General features: G+C 45.9%; 2 protein-coding genes across 5 annotated transcripts in view; one reads left to right on the top strand and one right to left on the bottom strand.

The window, feature by feature from the left end:
* LOC149437136 (protein FAM169B-like) overlaps positions 1–4,856 on the bottom strand; it is a 318,096-nt gene extending 313,240 nt beyond the window's left edge. For 2 of the 3 annotated variants that reach the window (XM_089661085.1, XM_089661084.1), the window contains exon 1: positions 4,758–4,856. The gene's annotated coding sequence lies outside the window, so the exon portion shown is untranslated. The remainder of the gene's footprint in view (positions 1–4,757) is intronic. The other variant, XM_089661083.1, reaches the window with a different exon arrangement.
* The window catches only part of PGPEP1L (pyroglutamyl-peptidase I like), a 56,331-nt gene that overhangs the window by 16,328 nt on the left and 12,096 nt on the right, over positions 1–27,907 (top strand). Inside the window, exons 2-4 of one of the 2 annotated variants that reach the window (XM_089661086.1) lie at positions 7,747–7,805; positions 10,267–10,319; positions 12,989–13,105. In XM_089661086.1, the coding sequence (XP_089517212.1) occupies positions 7,772–7,805; positions 10,267–10,319; positions 12,989–13,105 (204 nt within the window). In that variant the 5' untranslated portion in view covers positions 7,747–7,771. The remainder of the gene's footprint in view (positions 1–7,746; positions 7,806–10,266; positions 10,320–12,988; positions 13,106–27,907) is intronic. The other variant, XM_089661087.1, reaches the window with a different exon arrangement.

Raw genomic sequence — 27,907 nt, forward strand, 5'->3', positions numbered from 1 at the left:
CAGTGCCGCCTCATCAGTGCAGCTTATCAGTGCCCAGCAGTGCTGCGTGTCGCCTCATCAGTGCAGCTTATCAGTGCCCAGCAATGCTGCGTCAGTGCCGCCTCATCAGTGCAGCTTATCAGTGCCCAGCAGTGCTGCATCAGTGCAGCTTATCAGTGCCCAGCAGTGCTGCGTGTCGCCTCATCAGTGCAGCGTATCAGTCCCCAGCAGTGCTGCATCAGTGCAGCTTATCAGTGCCCAGCAGTGCTGCGTGTCACCTCATCAGTGCAGCTTATCAGTGCCCAGCAGTCCTGCCTCATCAGTGCAGCTTATCAGTGTAACCTATCAGTGCCCACCAGTGCTGCGTCAGTGCCGCCTCATCAGTGCAGCTTATCAGTGCCCAGCAGTGCTGCGTCATTGTCGCCTCATCAGTGCAGCTTATCAGTGCCCAGCAGTGCTGCGTGTCGCCTCATCAGTGCAGCTTATCAGTGCCCAGCAGTGCTGCATCAGTGCAGCTTATCAGTGCCCAGCAGTGCTGCGTGTCGCCTCATCAGTGCAGCTTATCAGTGCCCAGCAGTGCTGCCTCATCAGTGCAGCTTATCAGTGTAACCTATCAGTGCCCACCAGTGCTGCATCAGTGCAGCTTATCAGTGCCCAGCAGTGCTGCGTGTCGCCTCATCAGTGCAGCTTATCAGTGCCCAGCAGTGCTGCTTATCAGTGTAACCTATCAGTGCCCACCAGTGCTGCATTAGTGTCGCCTCATCAGTGCAGCTTATCAGTGCCCAGCAGTGCTGCTTATCAGTGTAACCTATCAGTGCCCACCAGTGCTGCATTAGTGTCGCCTCATCAGTGCAGCTTATCAGTGCCCAGCAGCGCAGCCTCATTACTGTAGAGCCCATCTGTTCAGCCTCACCAGTGCAGCTTATCAGCGCTACCTCACCAGTGCCGCCTATCAGTACTCATCAGTGCACATCACTGCCGCTTCATCAGTGCCTATCGGTGCAGCCTCATCAGTGGCCATCGGTGCAGCCTCACCAGCGCACATCACTGAAGAGGAAAAATTACTTATTTTCCAAATTTTTAACAGAACGAAGAAAAAGATTTTTCCAAATTGTTCTGACTTTTTTTGGTTTGTTTAGTAAAAACCCAGCGGTGATTAAATACCACCAAAAGAAAGCTCTGTCTGTCTCAAAAACATTCTGAAAATGTCGTATTGGGTACAATGTTGCATAATCGCGCAACAGTCATTCAAAGTGCGACAGCGCTGAAAGCTGAAAATTGGCCTGGGCAGAAAGGGGGTGAAAGCGTCCGGTATTGAGGTGGTTAATGACACAGCCACCGGAAGTGTATGTAAATCAGGCAAGCCGCTTGTTGGTTGTTAGAGGGAAGTGATCGGGCGACTGATAGCATCCAAACACCCCTTAGAAGTACTGATTTTCCCACCCTCGCTCCTGCCCTCCTCTTATGTCCTGAGCTCCTCACTCCCACTAGTGGAATCTGGAACAAGCATGGCGGGGTGCTGCTGGGTACAGAGGAGAGAGATCAGTGAACGTCCCTTCACCGATCCCCGCTTCCTGCTAATGATCCCGGTGTCACTTTCCCCATTCAGTATGGACGGGGAAGAAGCTAATGGAGCACGATCTGCGCTTCGTGAACTTAACTGGAGGACAGGTGAGACATCAGGGTTCTTCTAGACCCCTGATATCTCATTAAAGAGAACCTGTCACCAAAGAAAATAAAGTGTCCCCATGTGAAAAAAAATAAAGTGTAAAAAAGTAAAGTTCCACCCGTGCACTTAACCATTTTCCATTTTTGAGGCCCCGCCCCCACATACAGGCACGTACGAATGTAAATGTGCGCAACGAGGGTGCCTACACATAAAACCGTCAACTGCGGTACGCGTTACGTACCGCTGCACACACCAGAGTGACATCGATAATCCTCGGCCCATTATTCACAGATAACCCGTAACTGATGACCTGTAGGAGCTTTCAAAGCGCAACCTATGGAAGATACAGGGTACTGAAGTTTATCACCATTTCACAGGCGCACGCAATTGTCAGCCTTGACTTGTTGGGTGTCTGTGTACTCGGCGCAACATCACCTTTTATATTTTACCATAAAATCGGGTCATATATTGCTACCACCTCCCCCTCACTCCCCCTCTCTGTTGGGGTCCCTCAAGGCTCCGTCCTCGGGCCCCTTCTCTTCTCCATCTACACCTCCTCCCTTGGCCAACTCATACACTCACACGGCTTCAACTACCACCTATGTGCCGACGACACACAAATCTATCTCTCAACCCCCCACCTCACCCCCTCAGTCTCCGCCCGAATCACTAGCCTACTGAGCGACATATCAGATTGGATGTCGCTCTGCTTCCTTAAACTGAATCTCTCCAAAACCGAGTTTCTTGTCTTCCCCCCAGCCCGGACACCACCCCCCATTGACTTCTCCATCACATCCAACAACGCCACCATCAAACCCGCCCCGCAGGCCAGAGTACTTGGTGTCATTCTGGACTCCAACCTATCCTTCCAGCCCCAAGTCCAATCTTTAACAAACTCGTGCAGACTCCACCTCCGCAACATCGCCAAAATCCGCACGTTCCTAACCCCAGAAACCACTAAACAGCTCATCCACTCCCTCATCATATCACGACTCGACTACTGCAACTCCCTCCTCACTGGCCTGCCTCGCCGCTGGCTATCCCCGCTTCAGTCCATCCTGAATATGGCTGCCAGACTCATTCACCTTTCCAACCGCTCCGTCTCCGCCACCCCCCTCTGCCAATCCCTCCACTGGCTTCCGATTGCCCAATGGATCAAATTCAAAATCCTAACACTGACGTACAAAGCTGTCCACCATACTGCCCCGAACTACATCACTGACCTAATATCCAAGTACCACCCAACACGCACACTCCGCTCCTCACAAGACCTCGTTCTCTCTAGTTCCCTGGTCTCCTCCTCCCATGCCCGCCTCCAGGACTTCTCCAGGGTGTCACCCATCCTCTGGAACTCCCTGCCCCAACCCATCAGATTATCACCTACTCTCCTCTCCTTTAGGCGCACCCTGAAAACCCATCTCTTCAGGGAAGCCTACCACACCCCCTGCTAACTTGCCGACCTCCTCCACTCTTCCTACCACCCCATCCCCCACAGCTATCTCCTCCTGTGCTACCATCCCCTCCCTCCTAGATTGTAAGCTCGAAAGAGCAGGGCCCTCGATCCCCTCATGTTTTGCATTGTATTGGTATTGTTCTGTCACATGTTCTGTCCCCCTTTGTAATGTACAGCGCTGAGCGAACTATCGGCGCTTTATAAATACTGTATAATAATAATAATATATTGCGGCTCTGTGCGCTATGATTCACTCTAATGTCTATTCAACTGAAATGTTGCGTTTTATAAACCGTTGCGCAAATATTGTATGATGAAAAATATTGGAACTAGCACTATTTTATTCTCTAGGGCAGAGGTGTTAAATTGGCGGCCCTCCAGGTGTTGTGAAACTACAAGTCCCATGAGGCATTGCAAGACTGACAGTTACAAACATGACTCCCAAAGGCAGAGGCATGATGGGACTTGCAGTTTCTCAACAGCTGGAGAGCCGCCAGTTTGACACCCCTGCTCTAGGGTGTCTGATTTCAGAAAATATATAAAGCATGGAGGGGGGGGGGGTTAACCTCTTCCCGTCTGGCCCATGCTGAAAAACGGCCAACCGGGAGCATTGCCAGCACAGGGGGGATGTTTCTAAAAGTCCCCACGCATCCATTGACTGTGTGCGCTCCCAGGGAGAGCACGGCGCCGTGATCTGTGCCCGCTGTGTCCACTGGACAAAGCTGAACACAAATCGCTGTGCGGGACCTCTGTGTGAGGTCCTGATTCATGTGATCGCTGATTGGCCAATCAGAGATCACATGAACAGCAGTAAACAAGACATTGTTTACTACTTGTGAAATCACAGAGATCACATGGCACAGGGACATTCACAGCAGCCTTGTACCATGTGACAAGCTGTAACCAATCACAGCTTGCACAGTATTTCTCAATGGCTGCAAGAATGCAGCCAGAGAAGAGAAATGAAAGGAGAAAAAAACCCATAAATAATATTAAAAAATAAAATTAAAAAGTAAAAAAAATTGAAAAATTATAATTATTTTTTTATCAACTGATTTGTGTTATTTTGGGTTAATTTGGATTATTAATTTAACCAAAAAGGTAGCTGAATGCATTTTGGCCAAGATTTATGAAGAAAGATTATTTGTATATTTTTATAACAAAAACCCCATGGTGAATAAATACCACGGAAAGAAAGTTTTATCTGCCTCAAATGCTAGAAATATCATATGGTTAGTGTTGCACGACCGCGCAATTGCGACGCACAGTATGAGAGCGGCCTGGGCAGGAAGTAGGTAAAGTGTCTGGGACTGAAGTGGTGGACTAATCTTCAAGCCTAAAACGTGCTTTATGTGTGCCAATAACTGCTTCTGGCAGGGAAAGGGTTACAGTGAAGTGGAATTCCGGTTTCTGAGTCCCATGTCAGGGAAGGAGGGAAGGATTGGAGGGGACACAAGGCAAAGTTTCTAACAGCCAGCCTTAGCCGCGCATGCGCTGTGTACACACCAAACAAGCACAGGCGTCATCTGTTTCTCTACTTGTAGAACTACAAGTCCCTGTACAACTTGAGGAGCCACCTGACCGTGGTGCACACACGCAGGAAGAAGTGTCCCCCGGACACACAGAGCTGAACTCCTCTCCCAGCTTACTGTTTACCTGGGTACCCTCGCCATATGCGTCACCATTTCCGGGGGGCGGAGCCCACTGTGTTCTGTGACTCCGACCGGCCGAACCTCGCTCCGCCCCACCCGCCCCTCAGCTAGGCTGAAAGTCCAGCCCCGAGATACTATTGGCTACCGCCAATCCTTAGTAAACACGTGGAGAATGTTCCCTGTCAGGCTGAGATTGTGTGTTCCCGCCTTCTTGTGAGGGGCGGGGCTGGGCTGAGTGTTCTGTGTCGTCTCTGTGGGAGGTTATGTCAGTTCTTTCTCCTTGGTGCAACTGTTCAGAGGGCGGTAATAGGGACTTACTACTGATCCTGACCCCCGCACTCTGCCACACTTATTCCGGACCCCTGCACTTTGCCTCACTCCTGACCTCCGCACTCCGCCTCACTCACTCCGGACCCCCGCACTGCAACACTCACTCCGGACCCCCGCACTCTGCCTCACTCCTGACCCCCGCACTGCAACACTCACTCCAGACCCCCGCACTCTGCCTCACTCCTGACCCCCGCACTGCAACACTCACTCCAGACCCCCGCACTCTGCCTCACTCCGGACCCCCGCACTCTGCCACACTTACTCCGGACCCCCGTACTCTGCCTCACTTACTCCTGACCCCGCACTCTGGACCCTCGCACTCTGCCACACTTACTCCTGACCCCGCACTCTGCCACACTTACTCCGCACCCCCGCACTCTGGACCCTCGCACTCTGCCATACTTACTCTGGACCCCCGCACTCTGCCACACTTACTCTGGACCCCCGCACTCTGCCTCACTCCTGACCTCCGCACTCTGCCTCACTCTGAACCCCTGCACTTTGCCTCACTCCTGACCTCCGCACTCTGCCTCACTTACTCCTGACCCCCGCACTCTGCCTCACTCCTGACCCCCGCACTCTGCCTCACTCCTGACCTCCGCACTCTGCCTCACTTACTCCTGACCCCCGCACTCTGCCTCACTCCTGACCTCCGCACTCTGCCTCACTTACTCCTGACCCCCGCACTCTGCCTCACTCCTGACCTCCGCACTCTGCCTCACTTACTCCTGACCCCCGCACTCTGCCTCACTCCTGACCCCCGCACTCTGCATCACTTACTCCTGACCCCCCTAACCTCTGAGTGATTACTGACCCCTGAACTCTGTCACTTACTCGTGACTCCTGAACTCTGCATCACTTACTCCTGACCCCTGAACTCTGCGTCACTCGTGACCCCTGAACTCTGCGTCACTTACTCGTGACCCCTGAACTCTGTCACTCGTGACCCCTGAACTCTGTGTCACTTACTTGTGACCCCTGAACTCTGTGTCACTTACTTGTGACCCCTGAACTCTGTGTCACTTACTTGTGACCCCTGAACTCTGTGTCACTCGTGACCCCTGAACTCTGTGTCACTCGTGACCCCTGAACTCTGTGTCACTTACTCATGACCCCTGAACTCTACACGGCAGCGTTTTTTTTTGACCGGGCACACTAAAAATGCAAAACGCTGCAAAAACACTCTACCCTGCATTTCAGCAGATTCTCCATTGAAGTCTATTGTAGCAAAAACGCTGCTTTTTGCTTTAAAAAAGTCTCTGGCCCTTTCCAAAAACACAGCAGCTCAAAAGAGCATAAATGTGAACATGTTCCATAGGAAACCGTGTTACATGGACTGTAGTGCGTTTCTGCAAAAAGCACAAAAAAACGCATTGGTGTGAACGGAGCCTCAATCAGCACCGCCAGTGCACCGGACACGTGTGAACAGGCACCATAGGAAGCAATGGTATTTCACATGTCATGCGGATTGGATGTGATTCCAACTGTATGTGACCGGCACTAATACTTTGTGTTTGTTGTCTCCATGTCAGAGGTGACATCTGACAGCAAATGTCTGCAGAAGCATCAACTTTGTTTCTTTTTTCTTTTTTTTTTACTTTTTGTGCCACATTGTTTGATAAATCCATATTCATCCATGTTAGTTATTGGCAATAGTATAAGCCATTGGTCTCCAAACTGCACCCAAATGTGGCCCTTTGCTTGCTTTTATCCGGCCCTTGGGGCATTATTCCCCCCACCATCAGCAACAGTGAGAGCATAGTTCCTGCAACTGATGCCAACAATGGGGCACTTTTCCACTGACACCAATAATGGGGCACTATTCCTCCCACTGACACCAATTATGGGGCACTATTCCTCCCACTGACACCAACAATGGAAACTATTCCTCCCACTGACACCAACGATGGGGCACTATTCCCCCCGCTGACACCAATGATGGGGCACTATTCCCCCCGCTTACACCAATGATGGGGCACTATTCCTCCCACTGACACCAATGATGGGGCACTATTCCTCCCACTGACACCAATGATGGGGCACTATTCCTCCCACTGACACCAATGATGGGGCACTTTTCCACTGACACCAATGATGGGGCACTTTTCCACTGACACCAATGATGGGGCTCTATTCCTCCCGCTGACACCAATGATGGGGCACTATTCCTCCCGCTGACACCAATGATGGGTCACTATTCCTCCTGATGACACCAATGATGGGGCACTATTCCTCCCACTGACACCAATTATGGGCACTATTTCTCCCACTGACACCAACAATGGAAACTATTCCTCCCACTGACACCAACAATGGAAACTTTCCTCCCACTGACACCAACAATGGAAACTATTCCTCCCACTGACACCAACAATGGAAACTATTCCTCCTGCTAACACCAATGATGGGGCACTATTCCTCCCGTTAATACCAATGATGATGCATTGTTTCCTCCCACTGATGCTGGGACATTTTCTTCCCCCACTGGCCAAGTCCGGCCCCCCTAAAGTCTGAAGGACAGTAGACCGGCGCTTCGTTTCTAAAGTTTGGAGACCCCTGGTATAAGCTAATTTTACTTCTTTACCTGGAAGGCAGATATCAGAAACCTTGACCGAGAATAAAGGGATCTTCGACTATTGATCGATTATTCATCTACTGTACAGGGTCTCCCATCCATGTGACAGATGAATGGCATCCAATCCACATCTCGTCGTTGTCACAGGTAAGATTCCATTGTAGCACTACCCCCGTAGGAGTTACTGAAGATTTGGGTCCCCCTATAGTCCTGCACAGCCAGGCAACACGCATTTTCCACAGACTTGTATTCAGTGTCAGTAAACAGTCCTTGAGCTTGGTTTTATGTTTTATTCAGCGGTGTTAACCACCTCCCCTCTGGCCGTTGTATATAAACAGCCGGACAGTGGCAGTGCAGGGTCGGGTGACCGTTCATAAATGGCCTCCCCGCCCCCTGCTTGTGCGCGTTCCCTGGGAGCGTGCAGCACCACGATTTGGTGCCCGCTGTGTCCTTCAGACACAGTGGAACACCGATCGTCGTACGGGACCTCTGTGTGAGGTCCCGATCATGTGATCACTGATTGGCCAATCAGTGATCACATGCAGAGCAGTAAGCAAGATGTCACTTCTGACATCATTGCTTACTACGTGTGAAATCTGTGAATGATTGCAGAGATCACATGGTACAGGGCTATTCACAACAGCCTTGTACCATGTGACAAGCTGTGACCAATCACAGCTCTCACAGTAGTTCTCAATGGCTGCAAGAATACAGCCAGAGAGGAGAAATGATTGCTTTTACACCCATAAAGGCTGTAAAAGCAATGTGTATTAAAAAAAAAAAAAAAAAATCTTCATCACCCCATACAAGTAGTACAGTGTCACCATGGTGACACTGTACTGCTAGGGTGACAGTATGTAAAAAAAACAAAAAAACAAATAATATAAAAAAAAATTAAAAAAAAGTTTAAAAATTATAATTTTTGGTTATAAACTAATTTGGGTTATTTATTTTTTTTACTACAAAGATATCGGAATACATTTTGGCCAAGATTTATGATGAAATATTATTTCTTTGCAAAATTTTGTAAGAAAAACATTTTTTTTCAAAATTTGACATTTTCATTTACATAGCAAAAAAAAATAAAAATCCCAGTGGTGAAGAAATACCACCAAAATAAAGCTTTATCTGTCTCAAAAAAATGCTAAAAAAATGCATATGGGTACAGTGTTGCATGACTGCGCAGTTGTCATTCAAAGGGTGATAGCGCTGAGAGCTGAAAATTGGCCTGGACAGGAAGGGGGGGAAAGTGTCTGGACTTAAAGTCCGCGCAACTGTCACTCAAAGTGCTCTGAAAGCTGCAAATTGGCCTGGGCAGGAAGGGGGTAAAAGTGCCCGGTAGGCAAGTGGTTAAATGAAACAGTCCTGGGTAAGGAGCGAATCAGGTTTCCCACCAGAGTGCTCTTTTTTTAACTGGCCCAGGGGGTGTAGGACTACTCAATCTCAGTCCTTTGAGCTGAATTAGGTAGGTGGCTGCCTTCACAAATATAATTTAAGTATGCCTACATGCCTTCCGCTTGGCTGGCTCCTTTCCTGGCCCTACAGGTGGTCCTCGCTCTGGAGGGGCGGTGAGGCTGAGCGATTCTCCTTTCCAGCTTCCTGTCTGCAGGTAGGCCCCTTCCCACTGGGCCCTCTCCTAGGCTCCTGCATCTCAGCTTCCTCGCGTCTTCCACCCGAACGCTCCTGCTGCTGAACAGTCTCAGTCACTCTTAAAGCAATTCTAAAGGTTCACTTTTTTTTGTAAAATAACAAACACATCTATACTTACCTGCTGTGTGCGGTGGTTTTACACAGAGCAGCCTGGATCCTCCTCTTCTCGGGTCCCCCACTGGCTCTCCTAGCTCTTCCTGTCTGCTTGCTATGGGGGCACCCGCTGCTCCGTGTGTCCAGAGACCCATGACAGCCGAGGCTGTCCTTCACATCGCTGAATCGCGATGAGGCTCAGGTAAGTATTGGGGGGCTGGGGGAGCTGCTGCCCACAGAAGGTTTTTTATTTTCATGCATAGAATACATGAAGGTAAAAAAACCTTCAGCCTTTACAACCACTTTAAGAGCTGTCCTGACCCCATTCCAAGCCTCCTGCTTGGGGATTGGCCAGGATCCCTTGAGAATGCAGACCAGCTCCTCCTCGTCCCCGCCCACTGCTCTTCGAATCTTCTCCAAGATTCTAGAGCAGGGGGAGGTATCAAAGAACTGATCTGCAGAGCTTCTCAACCCTGACCCAAATCTGACCCAGCTGACTATTGCCCAGGCTGCTACTCAGCTCTTCTAACTAAAAAGTAATCAGCTGGCGCCCCCTAGCTGACTAGAAGGGTGCTACACTTTATAGGCTTTAAAGCCGTTAATTGTTTTCTATGCTGAAGTAATCGATTTTTGTTTAATTTTATATATATTTTTTTATTTATTTATTCTGTATATATGTAAATATGTTTTTTATTATATTGTTTGTAAACTTTTTAATAAACAAAAATTTACAGTTCTACACAGGCTTCTTACCTCATTTTAGTTTAAACAAGCTGATCCAGTATTCAGTTATGCAGCCTTGGCATTGCTAGAATTACAGTTATTATTACAGTTATTGCAGTTGTTATTTCTTTTTTTTTGGAAGGTTTTGGTCCCTACAGAAACTATCTTGTGAATTCCAGTTGGGAAGCAGTAAAGGTTAGTTTGGATACCCCCAACATGTTACAGTATGGAATTATTTATGAAATTGTTGGCTATGAATGAGTGAATATGTTTTTGGGGCATTGGGATATACCAAGCTGAAGAAACCTTCAGGCTGGGTTCACAGTGATGTGGTCTGGAATTCACAGCGTTTTCTGTGCGAATTCCGCACCGCATCAGAATCGCACCCCATTAATGCGAACCGCTGCAGGTGTGTATGTTAACAACACCCCGAAATCGATCTGCAAAACGCGGTGCGATGTGCAGAATCGGATCTTATAGGTGTGAATACTCATGCAATCCGACTCTAGTGCGGACCCAAAAAAGGGCCCTGCATTTTTTTGGTGCAGATGCGGTGCGATTTGAGCCATACAAAATGTATGACTCCAATCACACCACACACAAATCGCATGTGATTTGCACAGGAATGCGGTGCGGTCCCTGTGCGAATCACATGCGATGTACCGCATCGCATTAGTGTGAACCTAGCCTTAGTGCCATTCTAAGAATTCTCTATTCATAATAAAGAACATTCATTTAGTATGTGTTCTAGAAAAGCAGCGGTAAGTCCATTCTATTCTGACTATATCATTCTTGAATCTTTTACCACATAAAGATATTAACCTCTTCCCATCCACGTACGTATATATACATCCTTGGGCAGGAAGGGTGATATTTCGATCATCATTACAGCTGCAGCTGTTCAGACAATGACGATTCCCTACAAAGTAAAAGTGATCAGAGTGGCTATACAGCTGTCTGATCACTTTTACAAGCAGTGGAAGGGGGTCTCCCCCCCCACCTACCGCCTTTACCGGGCTCTCCTGTCCCAGGTACAGATGGGACAACTGGGATCAGTGTCCCCAGACAGTAAGAGGAACTTCTATTGTTCCTCCTACTCTGTGACATCACAAACGGGAGGCGATGAGAATTTTGTCACTTCCGGTTTCAGTTCACTTGTTAAGCCGTTGGAATTTGATGGGTGATAGATATCCCCTGGGAGCACCTTAGTAATCCTCTCCTTGTTTGCAGATATGACTGCTGGGCCAAATTCCATTTGACAATCCTACTCTTCCACCTGCGCTGTCAGAATGATTACTTTGTATCTATTAGATACAAAGTAATCATTCTGACAGCGCAGGTGGAAGAGTAGGATTGTCAAATGGAATTTGGCCCCAAAAAGATGGCTGCGATTAGGAGCTCTACAATAAGATGGCGCGTATCAGCTATATAAAGCAGTATGGGTGAGGTGAGCGTCCATTCACATCCCCTGACGAAGCCACGAGGACCTGTGGCGCAACGCGTAGGGGAGGGGCTCTGACATCACCACACACCCAGGACAGCCAGTATAGGCATTGAGCGGTATACACACAGTGAGGAGGCTCTGTTTTTAGTATTATACAAAGCTCTAAATGTTTTTTAAAATGTGAGTGCATTGTTGGGCACTAAATAAATTAATTTTAAAAAAGGATAAGGCACTATATCTACTTTCTTTTATGCATTTAATACGGAGGAGAATCTAGGGGAGGATCGGAGGGATGGAGCAAAAATCCCACAGCACAACAAGGAGGGAGAGATCCCAGCAGTCATATCTGCAAAGAAGGAGAGGATTACTAAGGAGCTCCCAGGGGATATCTATCACCCATCAAATTCCAACGGCTTAACAAGTGAATACATCAGGTTCCTATTGTGGCCAAAAGTGATGTTTGCCTAAATTATATTAGGCTTACATGGAGGTGAGCGCATATTATAATCATAAATAGAAGCAAACAAGATTTTGAAAAGATCGCTTTGGATCACATGGGGCTATCACTATTAATTTAAATATAGACTTTTATATTTATCTGAGTTATATTACAACTGAATTATTTATTATATGGCACGGTTGATTATTATTAATTTTTCATATTCATTTATCACTATAATTATTTATGATAATTATGAATTTAGGCACTTTTTGATTATATATTAAAGGATTTAAATCACTGAGAATTAATTTGGTATATACTATTAAGGTATTTTTATTTTGGAGCGCAACATTTTTGTTTTTTTTTTAAATATATGGTATAATAACACATGGTAATGAGGATGTGAATAATGTCAGCGAACCACAGTATTTATTAACTCACAATTTTAGTGGCTCACAAGTATAAATGCAATATATTTTTAAAAATATATATTTTTTTAAATATATTCTTCAGATTTTTTTAACATATTAAAAAGTCATTTTAACATATATTTTTACATATATTTGTAAATGCATTGCAAAAATGTAGATCTGTATTTTTAAAGACATACAGTATATTTGAAATGTATTTTTAAAAATATTCTTCATATATTTGTAATATAAACACATTGCAACATGCAGTTATATATATATATATATATATATATATATATATATATATTGCATATGGCCAAAATTGTAGTATTTCAAATATATGTCAATATATTTGGGAAGAATATGTTTTAAATATATTTTAAATATATTTTTCTTCCATGTGGGTCCTGTGGCCAGTAGGGATGAGTTCAGTGTTCGGTCCAAATGTATGTCAGCTACATCCTTGAACAGCTAGAATGTCAGCTTGTTTGCACCTTCATGTTTCAGCTATCAAGAAGTTCAGTTGGTATATATTTTTTTAACTGTTTTTTTTTTTTTTTGGCAGGAACTGGCAAACCTTGGTCTTGGTGACGATGTCCATCTTGAGATCCTGGAACTTCCTGTGAAATATACTGAGGTGGAGAAGAGGATCAGGAAGATTTGGGCAGAGCTACAACCTAAGGTTTAAAGGGCTACTAAGGGCACTTGTATTTCAGTCCAAACAAGTACCAACTATAGTTACAATGTGATGTACAAGCGTTGCTAAGTAAACAAAATGTCCTTTCTTTCTTGTACATCACGAGATACAGAGCAAGCTATAAATCATGACTACCTAGGTTACTAGCCACCTACACGTGATTGGACACTGGCAAAAAAAAAGACAGGAAATTCTCCCCTATGTAACCCCTCCCATGCAAAAAGAACATCAGATTTACTGCCGGTGTCAGAAGGTGATGGTCACTAATGTGCAGCTCTGCGCAAATGCTAATATGTGCTCAGATAAGTCCAGATTGGAATCAAGTGTTTGGTAGTATTTGAATCTGTTCCTATGGCTTTTGAGCTTAAATGGACGATACCTAGACCCTGCTGCGATAGAAGAAGTGTGGACATGGGTGCGGCCTGTAATGTGACCACGTAGCACTGGACCTTGCGTATATGGAACCCTGCACAGTAATAACTTACCAAGGTTTTTCCAGCAAGGTGCTATACAGGTCCAGGGCAGTGAACCCCAAGAAGGGGACTCGAGTCCCTGAAGGTCCTAAGAGTGAAGATTGAATCTTGATCTTATTATGGATGGATCCTACAGCGAGATTGGTGAGCCCCAAGTAGCCTACTGTACCTATATATTAGGAGTGCACCTTTTTTATGAGGTTTGTAGTCGCCTAAATGTCCCCCCTTAATCTCCTGTGATTCACAAACAGCACAAAGTAAACAAAAAAATGTCCTTTTCCTTCCCTGACTGAGGCACATTGACTTTCCTTCGTGCTTCACACACTCCCCTCCCAGACACTGCAGCTCACAGTAGGAGGGTTTCAGCAGCAGATGCAGTGCTGTCAATCCAGAAAGCAGTGGACAACACAAGGTGTGACCAGGGGCTGATTGATATTTTACAATGCTGATAAGCACGTACCCCCTGCAACATTTTTTTTTTCATGTCTCTGTAGTACAAACAGTCTCTGCCTGCATGAGAGTGACAACTCTGCTCTGAATTCAGCAGCGGTGAAGCACAGTTGCCACCACATCACAGGAAGCTGCATTGGGTGGAGTTTACTACAGGCTTAAAGGTATTAGTGAGGCTTTGCAGAGAGTCTTAAGAGAAAACTGGAAGTGCAGCACCAGTTACAATTAAGTGCAGTAGCATATATATATATCCTCCTGCTCCTTGACCTCTCCGCGGACTTCGACACTGTTGGCCACCCTCTCCTCCTTGCCAAACTGCACTCCCTTGGCATCAGGGACGCTGCTCTCTTCTGGTTCTCCTTCTACCTTTCCCAACGCTCCTTCAGCGTCACCTACAACACTGCCACCTCCCCCTCCCCCTCTCTGTTGGGGTCCCCCAAGGCTCTGTCCTCGGGCACCTCCTCTTCTCCATCTACACCTCCTCCCTTGGCAAACTTATTCACTCCCACAGCTTCAATTACCACCTCTATGCCGACGACACCCAAATTTACCTCTCCACCCCCCACCTCACCCCCTCACTCTCCGCCTGCATCGCCCACCTCCTAAACGACATATCAGACTGGATGTCGCTCCATTTCCTCAAACTTAACCTATCCAAAACCGAGCTCCTGGTCTTCCCCCCCCTGTGCCCCCCCCATCCTCTCCATCACTACTAGCAACGCCACCATCTCTTCCACCCCAAACGCCAAAGTCCTGGGTGTCACCCTGGACTCCCACCTCTCCTTCCTACCCCATATCCAACTGCTATCTAGATCTTGCAGGCTCCACCTCCGTAACATCTCCAAGATACGCACATTCCTCACCCCAGACACCATCAAACAACTCGTACACTCCCTCATCATCTCACGCCTGGACTACTGCAATTCCCTTCTCACTGGCCTACCCAAACGAACGCTATCCCCACTCCAGTCGATCCTAAACTCAGCGGCTAGACTCATCCACCTCACCAACCGCTCCACATCTGCCTCCCCCCTCTGCCAATCCCTTCACTGGCTCCCGATTGCCCAACGCATCAAATTCAAACTGCTAACTCTGACTTACAAAGCTATCCACAACGCCGCCCCAAACTACATAACCGACCTGATACCCAAATACTACCCTACCCGTGCCCTTCGCTCCTCACAGGACCTCCTGCTCTCTAGCTCCCTGGTCTCCTCCTCCCACGCCCGATTGCAGGACTTCTCCAGGACTTCCCCCATCCTCTGGAACTCCCTACCCCAATCCATCAGACTGTCACCTACCCTCCTCACCTTCAGGCGCACCCTGAAAACCCACCTCTTCAGGTGAGCCTACCCCAACCTCACCTAACACCTGACCTCACCTAACAACTAACCTCCCACCACTCCATCCCCCACAGCCATTTCCTCCTGTACCACTATCCCCTCCCTCCTAGATTGTAAGCTCGAAAGAGCAGGGCCCTCGAACCCCTCGTGTATTGTATTGTTACTGTCTTGTCTCATGTTCTGTCCCCCTTGCTACTGTACAGCGCTGAGCATACCCTTTGGCGCTATATAAATACTGTATAATAATAATAATATATATATACTTTTTTTAATGAGAGACCTTGGGGAAGATTTAAAATTCTTATACAGAATTTGGTGCAGCCATGCATAGTAACCAATCAGCTTCTAATTTCAGCTTGTTCAATTAAGCTTTGACAATAAAACGTGGAAGCTGATTGGTTACTATGTAAATCTCCCCCCATGGTTCTACGTTTAATTAAAACTATGCTCTGCTATAGTGAAATCATACTGTATAAGATGATGACATACATTAGAATGCATATCCAAATTACACGGGTTCTGTGGTCAATTTGGTTTTGTTAAGATTCTTACCTTTGTTAAAGTAGAACTGTAGTCATTGTTCTTTAACTACTTAGAAATTAAAAGGGTTATAACCCATGTCAGGTTTTTATTGCTGTGTCCCTGTTGTGAAGATCTCTCACCGTCTTGTCCTTGTGCAAGGACACTGACCGCAGTAAAAAGCCATAGTATGCCTTAGGATAGTATGGGAAACATAGGTTCTGTTTCCCATACTAACCTAATAAAAGGAAAAAAAGGTTATTTCCACTTAAAATCAACCACTGTGCTCTCTGCACATGCTATACACAGCACGGTGATGATGTCGATGCTACATTTACAAGGAAATACCTGGGTTTTGCAAAAGCATTTGCTGGGACAAAGTGTATTTTTATTCTTTGTGGCTGTAGATTTCAGCTTGAGCTATTGAGCTCTGTAAATACGATTTTTGCAACCTGTAGTAAAAAGGAAACCATGAACAGGATTTTAGAGCTCCCTTTTCTGGATGACTGTGTACTATAATGCTTGTTGGCAACCACCTCATCTGTAGCTCCATTTGTTTATGTGTTCACCATTGAAACCAAGGAGGACATCATTTTCCCTGCTTTTGAATAAACCTGATTTTGTTATGGTCTAATGAGGGACACAGGAATGTACAAAATTCTTAGATGTTTAGGTTATGCTGCCACTTTCAGGAGTTGGGACACTGGCAAAGAAAAACATCAACATCAAGGTAGTGAGTAACGCTGAGATTCTTGGAGGTTACCTTCTTGCAGCTTGAATGCTCAGGCAACCCTTGCAGCTTCCACTCTAGATCCTTGATTCAGGTACCTTCTTCAGGTGACCTTTCTGGATTTACTGCACTCTATTGTGCTTCTTCCCTGATTTGTTTGGGTACTCTGCAACCTGCATCCCTGATTCCTACTGAGGTAGCACTATATCATTTCCCAATAGATATAACATTTATTTCCACACTATGTTATAACCCTTTTGGTATTTGACACCCTTCAATTTTGAGGCCTGCGAGAGATCAATTCCTATTGCCCCTTTACCTCGTAAGCTCTTGACTATTCAACGTCCTCTTGCTGGTTTTACTTTACAGCTCTTACCCTTATGTCTATCTTCGTGCCCCTTCTTTTCCTGGCATCCCATTGTTTTATGATCAGGAGATCTTTACTACCATGAGTCAGAGCCCTAGTTGCTCACATTTTTTTATGCTAAGCCAAGGTTCTGATCAGTTACACCCATTACGGACCCTTGTCCATGACTTTTTTGAGGCTTTATGGAATTGTTGGGGAGTTTCAATTTCACATGGTCTTTCTCCTTGTGCTGATCCTCAATTTTTTTCCCTCTGAGTTAGGAAATTTGCATGTAAACAGGCACCAAGCTGGTCCTTCGGGCAAAAAGTCAAACTATTTATTGCCAGAGCATGGGCAATGTGAAAATTATTCCATCCTAGAAGGATTCTCATAACAGTTCCTTCATCTTTTTTTTTTTCAAACATTTTTCAAGTCAATAGGGGATCCTTCATTTAGCTGGTCTTTTAATTTGACGTCTGCTAAATTTCATCTGGAGGCTGTTAGATCTTCGCATGAAAAGTTTGAGAACTACCCCTGTATCCATCCGGGTGATCTTTTCCAGATGCTGGACACCATTGGCTGTCTAATTTCTTGACCACTTATTCTATTCTTTCTGGAGTCAAGGTATTGGCCTACAAATCCCGACATCTGATGTACCACAACCTTGAAGTGTGACACTTCTGCATGTGAGTTTTATCCATTTTTATTTATAAGGAAGTATCCATTGCTAATACGTTGTGTACTTCCATGGAGGTTTAGCAGCTAGAATCCTGTGTTACCCAGCTTAAAATTTTTCGTAAACAAGATACTATGAGTTTGAAGGCCTGAATGGGCCTTGTTAGTGGAATATAATAGGATAATGTTGACTAAAACACTTTGGAGGAGAAACAAATATTCCTTGTGTGAGGCCAGTCCCCATACTGGACAGGATCATCCAATGAAGGGAGCAGAAAGGTCTTGGCTGGTTTAAGGAATTTAAATTACCTCATACTGGATACCTTGTGGGCAGACTTAGGTCTCTTGCACACTGCAGCTTGAAAAAGCTCAGTACAGCATTTTTTTTTTAAAGGTAAGATGTAGCCCATTATTTACAATGTGCTTTTGCACACAAGTGCGTAAACAAATGTCATGTATTCCTCAGTGAAAAAATCCACGCATATGAGCATAAATATTAATGCACTTTCCCTAGGAATATATTATGCATGCAAATGCACGCCCGCGCAAATATGCATGAATACGTGCAAAACTAATGCCTGAAATTACGCCCAAAAAAGCAGATGCTCAATCATCAGTATCACAGCCTTAGGCTGTTAAAAATATAGATGTATAGCATCAATAAATGTAGATAAAGTATTCTTTAGTTTACAGTTGTGCTCAAAAGTTTGTATCCCCTGGCACAAATCATGACATTTTGGCATTGATATTGAAAATATGACTGATGGTGCCAAAAAACTGTATTTTCTTTAAGGATTGTAATCATATGAAGCCATTTATATCACATAGCTGTTTGGCTCCTTTTTAAATCATATTCATAGCAGAAATCACCCAAATGGCCCTGATCAAAAGTTTCCCTCCCCTGGGATGTTTGGCCTTGCTTCAGACACATAAGGTGACACACACAGGTTAAAATGGTAAATAAAAGGTAATTTCCCCCATCTGTGGCTTTTTAAATTGCAATTATTTATTTATTTATTTATCGAGTTTATATAGCGCCAAAGGGTTTGCTCAGCGCTGTACAATAGGGGGGGACAATACATGAAACAGTACAGTAACATCAAACAGCACACAAGGGGTAAGAGGGCCCTACTCTTTTGAGCTTACAATCTAGGAGGGAGGGGGTAGAGGTACAGGAGGAAATGGCTGTGGGGGATGGAGTGGTAGGAGGAGGGAAGGGCAGCGGCTGTTAGGTGAGGGTGGGGTAGGCTTCCCTGAAGAGGTGGGTTTTCAGGGAGCGCCTGAAGGTGAGGAGGGAAGGTGACAGTCTGATGGATTGGGGTAGTGAGTTCCAGAGGATGGGGGAGGACCTGGAGAAGTCTTGCAGTCGTGCGTGGGAGGAGGAGACCAGGGAGCAAGATAGAAGGAGGTCCTGTGAAGAGCGAAGGGTACGGGTAGGGTGGTACTTGGGAATCAGGTCGGTGAGGTAGTTAGGGGCAGTGTTGTGAATGGCTTTATAGGTCAGAGTGAGCAGTTTGAATTTAATGCGTTGGGCAATGGGGAGCCAGTGGAGGGAGAGGCAGAGGGGGGTGGCAGAGGTGGAGCGGCTGGTGAGGTGGATGAGTCTGGCAGCTGAGTTCAGGATGGTCTGAAGCGGGGAGAGCCTGCACTGGGGTAGGCCGATGAGGAGGGAGTTGCAGTAGTCCAGGCGTGAGATAATCAGGGAGTGAACGAGTAGTTTAGTGGTGTCTGGGGTAAGGAAGGAGCGTATTTTGGCGATGTTGCGAAGGTGGAGCCTGCATGTATTTGTGAGTGATTTGACATGAGGTTGGAAGGAAAGGTTTGAGTCCAGAATGACGCCAAGGACCTTGGCTTGCTGGGCGGGATTGATGGTGGTGTTGTTGGTAGTGATGGAAAGGATGGGGGGGGGGGGCACGGGAAGGGGGAAAGACGAGAAGCTCGGTTTTGGAGAGGTTGAGTTTGAGGAAATGGAGCGACATCCAGTCAGAGATGTCGTTTAGGAGGTGAGTGATGCGGGCGGAGAATGTGGGGGTGAGGTGAGGGGTGGATAGGTAGATTTGAGTATCATCAGCATAGAGGTGGTAGTTGAAGCAATTAGTGTCAATGAGTTTATTAGCTCTCACATGGATGCTCTGGGCAGGCTAGATACTGAGCCATGGGGAGCACAAAAGACCTATTTAACAAGGTAAAGATGGAAAAGGATATAAAAAGATGCCCAAAGCTTTGAATATGGCAGTCAGTACTGTTCAATCACTTATTAAGAAGTGGAGCATTCGGGGATCTCTTGATACTAATTCAAGTACAAGTAGACGAAGAAAGATTGCAGCCATAGCTGCCAGAAGAATTGTTTGGGATACAAAGAAAAACCCACAGGTAACCTTAGGAGAAATACAGGCTGCTCCGGAAAAAGACGGTGTGATTGTTTTGAAGGAGCACAATACAACGATTCTTGAATAAAAAGCTGCATGGTCGAATTGCTAAAAAGAAGCCTTTGCTGCTCCAATGCCACAAAAAAAGCCTGGTTACAATATGCTGGACAACACCTTGACACGCCTCAACAAGCTTTTTTGGTTTGGCCCCATGGTGTGGCTTTTTGTACTCTATATGAAACTTTAATAAATGGAAATTTAAAAGTGCATCACACGGAGTTGCTGACCTTTTCATTTGGCTATTTATCTACAGTTTGTGTGGCTGCAGTCTAGGCACATGTGGACCTCTGTGTTGTGACTGTTGGATGGGTTGCAGCACCACACCAGCATTATGTTCCTATGGAAACCACAGCCCTGGACCTGTAAAGCACCGTGGCCACTCCAGGCATTGACATACGTGCCAATGGGGACACCCACAGCAGAATCCAGTGCATGTTAGCAACATTACAGGCTGGCACCATGTCTTCCATCTGGCAGGGTCTGGATATGGTTCACCAAGGAGCCAACCAATCAGAAAGCTGCATAAAATGCTACAGCAACTATCGCAAAGCTAAGATATTAATAGAAGAATCAGTTTGGAATAATCTTCCAGAGAGAGAAAGGTAAGCTTCTATCAGTAAAGCGAAGAGGTCTATCACCTAAGGACACTAGTAAAAAAAACTAAGGTTACTTGGAAGTGGGAGGAGTTATATGGGGGTTGTCCCAGTAACTTTTTCGTGAGTGTCCAATCACCACACAGACAGAGGTTTGTTCCTTGCTGTCTCTCACAGAGCACTGGAGACTTCACAGGTAGCAGCTGGACACCCTGGTGGACAAAAATGGGGAGAGAGCAAAGAGGGTTGTCCATAAGTGTCAGATGTTCAAAACTACGTTAAATATTACATTACATACAGTGCTGTGAAAAAGTATTTTCTCCTTCCCAATATTTTCTTTTTTTTGCATATTTGTCACACTTGATTCAGATCAAACTAAATTTAATATTACACAACGATACGAAATGCAGGTTTTAAATGATGATTTCATTTATTAAGGGAAAAAAACTGTCCAAACCTGCCTGGCCCTTTGTGAAAAAGTAATTGACACCCCCCTTGCTAAATCATGAACTGTGATTAACCATATATTTTGGAAAGCTGAGTTAAATTTCATTTGCTACATTGAGGCCTGAATACTGCCAAAGCTGTTGAATCAAGAAATCACTTAAATATAACCTGTCTGACAAAGTGAAGCATGCTAAAAGATCTCAAAAAGCAACACATCATGCCACTATCTAAAAAAATTCAAGAACAGATGAGACACAAGTAGTTGATATGTGTCAGTCTGGAAAGGGTTACAAAGCCAGTTCTAAGGCTTTGGAACTCCAGCAATCCATGATGAGAAAACAAATGGAGAAAACTTGGAACAGTGGTGAATCTTCCCAGGAGTGGACGACCTACCAAAATAACGCCAAGAGGACAATGACGACTTATCCAGGAGGTCATAAAAGAACCCAAAACAGCATCTAAAGAACTGCAGGACTCACTTACCTTAGTTAAGGTAAGTGTTCATGATTCAGCCGTAAGAAAGAGACTGGGCAAAAATGGCATCCATGGGAGAGTCCCAAGACCATGGCCACTGCTGACCAAAAAGAACACAAAGGCTAGTCCCACATTTGCCAAAAACATCTTGATTATCCCCAAGACATTTGGGCAAATATTCTGAGACAAAAGTTGAACTTTTTGGAAGATGTGTGTCCCGTTAAATCTGGCGTAAAACTAAGACAGCATTTCATAAAAAGGAGCATCATACCAACAGTATGGTGGGAGTAGTGTGATGGTCTGGGGCTGCTTTGTAGCTTCAGCACCTGGACAACTTGCTATAATTGATGGAACCGTGAATTCTGCCCTTTACCAGAAAATCCTGAATCCTGTCCAGCCATCAGTTTGTGATCTGAAGCTTAAGCACACTTGGGTTATGCAGCAGGACAATGATCCAAAACACATCAGGAAGTCCACCTCTGAATGGTTTAAAAAAAAAATGTAGGTTTTGGGGTGACCTAGTCAAAGTCTGGACTTAAAGTGATTCTAAAGATTTAGTTTTTTTTTTTTTTTTTAGAAAATAACAAACATGTCTATATTTATCTACTGTGTGCGGTGGTTTTGCACAGAGCAGCCCGGATCCTCCTCTTCTTGGGTCCCCCTCAGGCTCTCTTGGCTCCTCCTGTATGTCAGGTGCCCCCACAGCAAGCAGCTTGCTATGGGGGCACGTGCTGCTCTGTGTGTCCATTTACACATGGAGCCACGGCTTGGCCCTGCCCCCTCTGTCTCCTAATTAGCTGACTGGCTGTGATTGACAGCAACGAGAGCCAGTGAGGAGGCAGAGACCTGGGACCGCCGAGGCTGTCATTCACACTGGATCACAATGAGGCTCAGGTACGTATTGGGGGGGGGGGGGGGGGCTGGGGTCGCTGCTACACACAAAGTTTTTTACCTTCATTCATAGAATGCATGACTATTGGACGTGCAGAATACCGAGGCTAATACTTACCCCTAATCCATAAAACCACCACCACCCTTCAAAAACCTTCCCCACCCAAATAAACACGCGACTCTCTTTCTGGTGTAAAAACCGGCCATAGCAGCCATTTATTTACCATAACTCAAACATAACATTTCTTACAGTAAACTTAATTGATACCTGACAGTATGATCCCAAACCGGGTCCAAGGTCTTCGAAGGCACCATTACCCCCATCACAAACACGGCTGTATCTGACACCCAATGAAAGGCCCCCAGCCGCTACTACACCGCTTCGGGGACAATACTACAGTTACTTAGTCCCAGATACAGCCAATGAACTCCCACATTACCAACATGACCTTATAATTGGGAAGGGACACCCATACCTACGATGGGCCCAACCCATAATTCACCAACTTGTCACTCCAACACCGCCTTCAAAGACCCATCGACCCCTGCCGACTGCCATGACAAAACAGACAAACACTTCGGGACACAAACAGCTGTCCTGAACAATAAACAAACACAATGAACCCACATAAAACAAACACCACGAACAACCAAACCAAACAGAAAAACCAACACCAGGACAAACACAAGGACAAATCATAACCAACACATCAAACAGAATACAAAAACCAACTCCAGGGAGGGAGGGCGGGAGGAACCACCTCCGTGATGGCACAAGCTCCGACTGACTCCGACAAGACCCAACCCCCCTTTTCAAATCCTGCAAGACCACCCCTCAATGATGCGTACTCCAATCAAGTAAGTAACCATCCCCCCCTTTCCTCTTGCTTAGACTCCCACCTAAATTACACTCTCCGCCTCATCTGCACGCCCCAGTCATGCTGGCCCTCCCTTTTAGCTTCGCTCAGTCCAGGCCTTGACTTGAAGGTAAAAAAACCTTCAGCCATTACAACCACTTTAAATCCAGTTGAGATGCTGTGGCATGACCTTAAACAGACCGTTCATGCTCGAAAAACCCTCCAAAGTTGCTGAATTAAAACAATTCTGCAAAGAAGTGTGGGCCAAAATGAATCCACAGTGATGTGAAAGACTGCCAGTTCTCGCAAATGCTTGATTGCAGTTGTTGCTGCCATGGGTGGCACAACCAGTTATTAGATTTAGAGGGCAATTACTGTTTCACATAGGGCCAGGCAGGTTTGGACAGCTTTTTTTTCCTTTAATAAATGAAATCGTCATTTAAAAACTGCACTTTGTACTCACTCGGGTTATCTTTGTGTAATATTAAAATTTGATGATCTGAATCATTTAAATGTGACAAATTTCCAAAAAAAAAAAAAAAAAAAAAATCAGGAAGGGGACAAATACTTGTTTATAACACCGTACATTGCTGACAAATGGCCTAATGAATTGCTGTCCAAGGACAGCATCTGTTTACTCCCATACAATTGTTTCTGAAGCTGCCTGTGCTAGTCAAGCATTGACTTTCGAATGCATTGAAACTTTGAATATCATAGTCCAACTGAGAATTTTCATTGCTGGGGAGGGGAATGGAAATTAGGCTTTATTTTCTTTTTGATAACAGCCATTCTCTCGTACATATCATAGACTATTGCTGTATTGCCATTCTGCTCTACTGATAAGTATGTGCATTTAATTTACCAGTTAAATATATGCAGTAAGCGTCAGTGTAATCCTTGTAAGTAATGTTTTAATCCCTTCATGACTGAGGGCATTTTATGCCACCGAAGTCATTCCAGTCTGAAGGCTTTTTTGAGAAGTACTCAAGTGTAATGTGGTAGTCTGATTCCCTCGGGAAGTCCAATGACAGGCAGGGGATCGCACTCCAGGTTTGATAGAGCGCCACAGATCTGACTTGGACTGTGATGTAATTGTGATAATAATTGCTCCCCTTTTTTAATGAATCATGATTTTATTTCGATTTACCAAGTACCAGAGGGTAACACTAATTAAACTGTATCTCTGCGCAAAATAAATGAAAAAAAAAAAACACATTCAGCATAACTCTGTAATACTTAAAGTGTTACTAAACCTGGACCCTGCATTCACTATATCCGGTCTCCCCGGACCCTGCATTCACTATATCCGGTCTCCCCAGACCCTGCATTCACTATATCCGCTCTCCCCGGACCCTGCATTCACTATATCCGGTCTCCCCGGACCCTGCATTCACTATATCCGGTCTCCCCGGACCCTGCATTCACTATATCCGGTCTCCCCGGACCCTGCACCCTGCACTCACTATATCCGGTCTCCCCAGACCCTGCATTCACTACATCTGGTCTCCCCGGACCCTGCACTCACTATATCTGGTTTCCCCGGACCCTGCATTCACTACATCTGGTTTCCCCGGACCCTGCATTCACTATATCTGGTCTCCCCGGACCCTGCATTCACTACATCTGGTCTCCCTGGACCCTGCATTCACTATATCTGGTCTCCCCAGACCCTGCATTCACTATATCTGATCTCCCACAGTACACAGAACATAGAAATGCAATTATTTAATAAATATAAACTGTGACTTATATTAGTGTCCAGCTGAGCACTGGTTAAAGCTTGTAGAAGGAGCTTTCATTCTGCTCTGACTGTCCTATGAGGTTGCATGACCCCTGACCCTCTGTTTAGACAGTGCTGATTGGCCTTTTGCCCATCGCATGTACCCTCCTAAAGGAAAAAAAAAACTCTCTAGCCATACATGCTAAACTGAGCATGTGCAGAGTGACTCCTAGAGCTCTGTACTATCAGCAGATGGATTGGGGACAGTAAGAGAAGGGGAGAATCATAGAAGACAGGATCAAACAACCTTTTTACACAGTGAGGATTAACCCTTTAGGTTCCACAGTGAGTATAACAAGCATGTTTGACTTCATATATAGACTGATTTTTACTGTTGTGGGTTTAGTAACACTTTAAAACTTTCTCTTTTTTTTGCTTGCAACGCATTGCCCATGCTGCACTTAAATGTTAGGCAGAGTTCTTTCTTTCTGAACTATAGACAGGGTCATGGATAAGGGGGTACCACCAGTCCTCCTGTACAGGGCCCAGGCCAACAGTGGGGCCCAGGCATCTGGGTCAATCAGATGTGGGCAGGGAGGGTAATAGACATGTTGGGGGGGGGGGGAATACTGGAACAGATCCCCTGTATGGCTCTTTCTACAGCAGCTGAAAGCTGGACATTTCTTCTCTCCCTCCCTGTGGCTTTCAGCTGCTGCAGAGAAAGCCATACAGGGGATCAGTTCCAGAAATTTCTCCGCCCCCCACTGCATCCATCACTGTGCACCATATGTTTCCCCCTGCTGTCCAGGCCCCCTCTGTGCCCCCACCCCTGCAGTGCTGCCACCTTCCCTGGGAAGGGTCTGGTAAATAGGTCACATTTACCAGCCCCTTCCTTTCCTGAATGAACACAATGAGTGATTGGTACCAATCACTCCCTGTGTTCATTCATAACTGAAGCATAGTAATGTGTGTATTTTTGGGAGGGGGGGCAGAGGCCCCTGCCAGGTTGGCTTATGGGGCCCTGTGGTTTCTAACAGCAGCCCTGACTATAGAACACCCCCCACTTATGTTGTGGAGATGAGAAGAGGGGCACTGGTAATAACTAGTTGTGCCAGTAGTGGAGGAAATGCTCACATACACTCAGTGGCTAATTTATAATATACACAGTGTTTTTTTTTTCCACAGAAACTAGGAGCAGGTACTCCTCTCTTCTGAGTCACCTCTGGTCTCTGTACGCCAGGAACAATAGATTCCCCCAGCAACAATAGATCAACAAAATGCTCTGCAACATACAATAGACACAGCAACAATAGATCCCCGCCAGTAAAAATACAATAGATCTCCCAGCATCAATATATCTTCCAGCAGTCAGCAACAGTTGATCCTAGCAACATAAGATCCCCCATCAGCATGAATAGCCCCCCACCAACAACAGATCTGCCCAGCAACCACAGAAAAAAATTACCAGTAACAATACAGTAGATCTTCAGCTGCCAGTATCAATAAACCCCCCATCACCCCATTCAGTGCTGGAGGTGCCAGAACTGCCTCCCCCCACCTTCCCTTGTGTACACATGCCTAGTACCCATAAAGTTGAAGCAGATATATTCAAATGATGTTCATGTGGTGTTTATTGGATGTAATGTGTGCCAAGCAATCATCAACCACACCATTACACCACCACCAGTCAGAACCACTGACATAGATCCATGGTCTTAAAATATGTACACAAAATTAATTTGCACAGCAGAGGTTGGGATTTGTCAGGCAATATTTTCCAGTCCTCGGTTGATACTCTGCTCATTGTAGTCTCTTTTATTCAACTCTTAGCTGACCATTGGGGAACTCAGTGTGGATCTCTACTGCTGTAGTTCTTACTATTCAAGGTTCATCATGCCCAACATGTAGGCTTTAGGGACCAAGGGGCGGAGAAACGGCACACATAGCCGTTGAAATTGCAGAAATTGTATCAAATATGTTCCAGCATACAGTAACAGCAGGGGCGGACTGACAACTCATGGGGTCCCCGGGCAATAGGGGATCATGGGGCCCCTGTGTCCTTGCCCAAACTCAAAAAAGCCTATGAAAAAGGTACCAGGGGCATATCATGGGGCCCCCTACTGACCCCGGGCCCTCGGGCAGTGCCCTAGTTTCCAAATGGTCAGTCCGCCCCTGAGTAACAGAGTCTATGCAGTGGCTTAGAACTGGCAGCATCACTCTCAGAAGGTTACACAGTGTTTGCAGAGGGCAATGCACAGAGACCGACAGCACCTGGTACAGAGGGGGTGGCTGGAAGGCAGATGCAGCAGGACCAGTAGTAAAAAGGTTCCCCCCTTAGAAGCTCTGATGACAGTCCCTATACTGTCCCTCCTTCCCCTCTTTAACCCCTCCCTATACTCCCTATTAAGCGTGTTCCTGTTCTTAACCTAGCCACACGCAGAATGCACGCCAACAGCAGTGGGACAATGCCTTTATAAGCACTGTCCTTACTAAAGGTGGCAACAGGGGTCACCCGGGTGGCAGAGTCCAATCAGACAGCAAGCCACCCGATGACACATACAAAAGGCCGTTCCTCCTGTCCTCCGCTCTCCTTGCAGGGTGGTTGCAACAGCACCACCTGTGCAGGAAGGTCAATGTACACCTGCATACAAACATTGTGGGCGTTCAGAGATGCCATTCTGAAATCCATTCTTGTAAAGCAGGGGTCTCCAAACTTTCCAAATAAAGGGCCAGTTTATTGTCCTTCAGACTTTATTGTGGCCAGAAGGGGGGTAGAAAAAGTCTCAGGCCCAACATTAGTGAGAGTAAATAAGGTCTCAGGTGTGGTGTTCAGTTGCATA

The sequence above is a fragment of the Staurois parvus genome, unplaced genomic scaffold, assembly GCF_062004578.1.
Source record: "Staurois parvus isolate SC_StPar_1 unplaced genomic scaffold, SC_StPar_1.0 ptg001306l, whole genome shotgun sequence".
Classification (NCBI taxonomy): domain Eukaryota; kingdom Metazoa; phylum Chordata; class Amphibia; order Anura; family Ranidae; genus Staurois; species Staurois parvus.